General features: G+C 47.7%; 1 protein-coding gene across 1 annotated transcript; it reads right to left on the bottom strand.

Annotated features, from left to right (window-relative positions):
- Positions 1–606: 606 nt before the first annotated feature.
- On the bottom strand, positions 607–4,767 carry RPLP0 (ribosomal protein lateral stalk subunit P0). The gene is made up of 8 exons (XM_061141773.1): positions 4,631–4,767; positions 4,271–4,372; positions 3,132–3,307; positions 2,965–3,052; positions 2,682–2,828; positions 2,389–2,574; positions 1,436–1,576; positions 607–842 (listed from the first exon to the last, which is right to left on the bottom strand). The coding sequence occupies exons 2-8, from the start codon at positions 4,322–4,324 to the stop codon at positions 678–680; spliced, it is 957 nt and encodes a 318-aa protein (XP_060997756.1). The 5' UTR covers positions 4,325–4,372; positions 4,631–4,767; the 3' UTR covers positions 607–677.
- Between the last annotated feature and the right edge of the window lie 375 nt (positions 4,768–5,142).

The following is a 5,142-nucleotide window of genomic DNA, read 5'->3' as shown; positions in this document are numbered from 1 at the left end:
GCTAAGCAACTCTTTGCAGGCAGATTGAATTGTAACAGACTTGTAGCAGGCCAGGCTCCTGTCCGTGGGATTTTCCAGGCAATACTAGAATGGGTTGTCATTTCCTCCTCCCAGGGAATCTCCCAGACCCAGGGATATGCAGGCAGATTCTTTACAGCTGAGCCACCTGGGGCGCCCCTTTGGACTTCTGAGACTTGGATACAACCAGCACTTAACCTCAGTACAGAATGTTATATGTATGATTCACAACACCTATAGGACATTTTCTCTCCTTAAATAACGGTGGCCACTAAATTGGACCACCACCCAGTCTGAAACACCCTGGCAGCACACATCTTATCTCAGTTATGACACTAATCCTACTTATATTATCTTAGAGTGACCCAGGCTTGTGGCCTGATGGTCATGGAGACAAATTTCAGTTTAATAAACATATAGTTAACACTGGGTAGAGGCAAAGTATAGGATGCTAGGAGAGCAATGTGTCACTTACAAAGAGGACACCCAAATGTCAATTTCAAATCAAGCTGATTTTACCATGCCTTTGGTTTCTAGCATACAGCACTAACATAACCTTCAAATGCACAAAATGAAAAGCTCAGAGACTCGTAAGAGAAGTAAGCCTTTATTTTCTCATTTCACAAATAATGCTGGCCGGGTTGGCTGCTTTCTGGTGATCAGTCAAAGAGACCGAATCCCATATCCTCGTCCGACTCCTCCGACTCTTCCTTTGCTTCAACCTTGGCTGGGGCTGCGGTGGCGGCGGCAGGGGCAGCAGTAGTGGCAGCAGCCACGGGGGCAGCAGCCACAAATGCGGATGGATCAGCCAAGAAGGCCTTGACCTAAAGCAAGGGGAAAGTTCATGGTCAAAAGGGTCATCTGACCACCCCTACTACCCACAACCCTTCAGCCTCTGCAGAGCTCTAGGTTTAAGGGCCCACTTCCATGTCAGTGAAGCCTTCCTCTGAAGTAACCAGGCTTGGTAACAGCTTGGGTACAGCCTGGTGAGCTCAGGCCCGGCTCTTACCCATTAAACTATCCCTGCTTTAAATCTCTTATAATTTCTAAAATAGAGGATCATCTCCCCTGCCTCCCAACTTTAAGCAGACAATTGACACTCTGTAGCCAAAGGTTTCACACTTAAAAGACTGAACCAACTGCAGATCAAAACTCAAAAAAAAAAAAGGGAAAAAAATTTCCAGAACACAAAACTTGAATTTGCTGTACTGTAGCAATTATTTACACTCAAGTTACATTGTATTTATAACCATTTACATAGCATTCAAACTGGATTAGGTATTGTAAGTAACCTAGAAATGATGTAACCTAACTAACACCATTTTATTATATGACAGACTTGAGCACTCATGGATTTTGGTATCCATGATGGAGGCACAACTATATTCTTGCTGTGGTCCCAGTGGGTTCTTTGTACCTTTTCAGCAAGTGGGAAGGTGTAATCAGTCTCCACAGACAAAGCCAGGACCCGCTTGTACCCGTTGATGATAGAATGGGGTACAGATGCAACAGTCGGGTAACCAATCTGCAGGCATACACTGGCAACATTGCGGACACCCTGTGGAAGGAAGGGAAAAAATTCACTCTTAGGTCTTTAGGTGTGATGTCTTAGGAGACAATGAAGCAAGCTCAGCAGCACCCAAGATTTGCTCAGTATCTCAGTCTCACATAGGACACTTCACCTCACACCAAATGCTTCTGGCAGTGAAATTCAGACCCAGTTTAATTTACAAATGCTTTTTGCCCTTATTCTCAACAAGGGTGTTCCCTATACCATCACGACAGTATTTACTTCAAAAGCCACTGTTTTGTGAGAATATATAGTCATGGTGTTCTGAGAAAAACATTAGTTCCAGATGTGAATTTCATCCACTACTTAGATTTCCAAAAGTAACCAGAGTATATGTAATTACAATTATTTGTCCAAGAAAAAAAGAATTATATATCCCATCACTTTATTTAAGACAGTGTATTAGTGGCAAAAACTAAGCAAGACTAAGGATGGACTGAGAGTCCATTCTCCCAAGATAGTAGGGTACTTGGCAACACTTGTGTATTAATTACCTCATTTTCCTCATCCCTCTTTTGACTCACTGACACTCAAACTCACATCGTATTGCAGGTCCTAAAATGACAGCCCTTACTGTGTGCCCAGCACTGTTCCAAGGCCTTCCACTCATTAATTCATTAGCTCTTCAATGATCCTATATTGACATTGCCATTTTAAGGATGAGGAAACTGAGGTACACATTAAACAATTATTCCTGGTTATTACACTGCTAGTCAGCTGCATTGCCAAGATCCAGCTGAAGCCAGACAAGCTCTGACTATTAATGAGAAGGGAAGGGCCTGGAATGGGCCCTCGGGTACCTCCAGGAAGCGGGAATGCAGAGTTTCCTCTGTGATGTCAAGCACTTCAGGGTTGTAGATGCTGCCATTGTCGAACACCTGCTGGATGACCAGCCCGAAGGAGAAGGGGGAGATGTTCAGCATGTTCAGCAGTGTGGCTTCGCTGGCGCCCACCTTGTCTCCGGTCTTAATCAGCTGCACATCGCTCTGAAGAACAAGGGAGTTGGCAGTTAACCCCTGGGTGTCCAGCAGGTCCGAGGCCACTGAGCCCCCGCTGCTGGCCTGGCTAGCACTGGCAAGCCAGGGCCACTCACCAGGATTTCAATGGTGCCCCTGGAGATCTTGGTGGTGATGCCTAAAGCCTGGAAGAAGGAGGTCTTCTCGGGCCCCAGACCAGTGTTCTGGGCCGGCACAGTGACTTCACACGGCGCTATGGCACCAGCACGGGCGGCAGCTGGCACCTGAGCAGAGAAAAAAAAAAAAGGTGAACAATGAGATGTCTTCTTTCCAGACACAACCTGAGATCGGTCAGTTTTGTTGCTTTTCAGGAGCCAAAATAATGATAAGGTCACTCCAGTCAACCTGATTCTCCCTTACCTTGTTGGCCAGCAGCATGTCCCTGATCTCAGTAAGGTCCTCCTTGGTGAACACGAAGCCCACGTTCCCCCGGATGTGAGGCAACAGTCTGCAAAGAGAAGTTTATGGGAGAAGGTCACTTTTCAGCACCGCTCCTCTCCAGGAGAAGGGAGGATAAAGACACTGACTTCTCCAGAGCTGGGTTGTTTTCCAGATGCCCTCGGATGGCCTTGCGCATCATCGTGTTCTTGCCCATCAGCACCACCGCCTTCCCGCGGAGAGACATGCGGATCTGCTGCATCTGCTTGGAGCCCACGTTGTCTGCTCCCACAATGAAGCATTTTGGATAATCATCCAGAAGTTGCTACAGAAACGAGCCAAAAACAAGCAGTGTTTCACAGGAGGAAAGACAGGAAAAGGTCAATAGAAAGCAAAGCCCGCAATCACCAGCTTCTATCTCACTCCCTCTCCTCTAAGCTTTTGAAATAACATAGAGATTGGGACAGTTCCTCCTGCTATGGGCCACATGAGTTAACACCAGATTTGTCAAAAATTTGCTTGTTGAGTATAAACGGTGACCGTTTCTACAGTAAATTAAGAAAAAAAATTATAACTTTTGCTCTTTCCCCCATTATGAGGCATGTTTGATTCACTAAATGACTGCCTTAACAGGAAAAAAAAAACAAAAACATTGTTCCAAGTAAAGTCAGATTTACAGCAATCAAAATACAACATAAAGGAAGTACAATGAAATAGTAACTTGTAGGACCTAGGTTGTGTGTATATAATCATTTTACAAAGTTGTTTGTTAAACTGAAAACTTGCATGACAAATGAGGAAGAACGCAAAGAACTAAACTTCACAACACATCCTAAGGCTTGAAGAGCCGCGTGATTAGCATTTCTGGCCAGGGAAGACCCAACTCAAGGCCATCTAAATGAAAGAACTCACATAGTTTCTTGACTGACAGGCTCTAAATAGGCAACAACTTGCTCCATTATGAGTCACTCATCACCTCAGACTTTCTCAAAGATGGAGACAGGGCAGTAAAATCAGGACGAGTGCTATTTGGACCCGACAGACTTGGGCTTGAATGCTCTTTCCCTTAAGAGCCACTTCACCTGCCTGAGTCTGTTTATCTGTAACACTGGGAGGGGAAAGGGCATGATCTCGGGAAATTGTGAAAATTAAATGAAATGTGCCTAAAACGACCTAATGTGGTAGCTAGCGAGTAGGCCTTCAGTACATGGCAGCTGACTGTTCCCTTAGTGCCTGGGCCCGAGGCAGCACTGTGGGCGGCTGGGGCCTACCCCACCACCAAACTTACGATGATCTTAAGGAAGTAGTTGGACTTCCAGGTCGCCCTGTCTTCCCTGGGCATCACGGCGGTGCGTCAGGGATTGCCACGCAGGGTTTAAAGACGATGTCACTGAGGAGAGAAAAGGAGCTCAAGCCACCCCGACACGCGTCCCCACGGCACGGCGGGCTCCAAGCCCAAGGCACACGCGGAGCAGGCCACGCGCGGGCGCCCGCCGCCCCGAGCCGGGGCTGTAGCTGCCGGGGCAGCCGCCGCCGCGCCCCCAAACCAAACAGGTCGGACCCCGCGGTGCCCAAGAGACCCCAAAAGAACCCCCAAGGACCCCATCCTTCCCGCCACAGTTGCCGGTGCGACCACAGACAGACGAACCTCACACGAGGACGCCTGGCGAGAGAAGGGCCGCGAGCCGGCGGGCATCTTTTATAGATGAGCGAAGCAGCCAATCAGAAGCCACGGGCAGAGCCCTCCGCCTATTGGCTGGCGCCAACGTCTGTCTGAAGAAATCGGATAAATGCAGGCAGCCATTGGGTGATATCCCTGCCACTCCAACCAACAGGAAGCTGCTTTTAAACGAGGTAGTTAAGGAGGGCATGCTGCGTCCTGGAGGCGCTTTCTCAGAGCTGCTGCCCTCTGCCGGGTTGGAGGTGCTGCCGTGTAGAGTTAACGTTTGCAAGCTGAACTCACGTTTCCTTTGGTCACCTGGCCAAGTCGCAACTACAGAGAATGACGTTGAGAAAGAACTCTCATGCTTTAGAAACAGGATGGTCTCTCGTCTCCTCTACAGTTTGTTCTCCCTCCTATCGAAACAAAGGGATCCTTTAAACCTAAGTCGGATCACTTCCTCATCTGCTCGCAATACTTTGGAGTCTCCCCATTTCCCT

The sequence above is a fragment of the Dama dama genome, chromosome 5 (assembly GCF_033118175.1).
Source record: "Dama dama isolate Ldn47 chromosome 5, ASM3311817v1, whole genome shotgun sequence".
Lineage (NCBI taxonomy): Eukaryota > Metazoa > Chordata > Mammalia > Artiodactyla > Cervidae > Dama > Dama dama.
The sequence above is the reverse complement of the archived record's forward strand: the minus strand, read 5'-3'. Positions and strand labels throughout refer to the sequence as shown.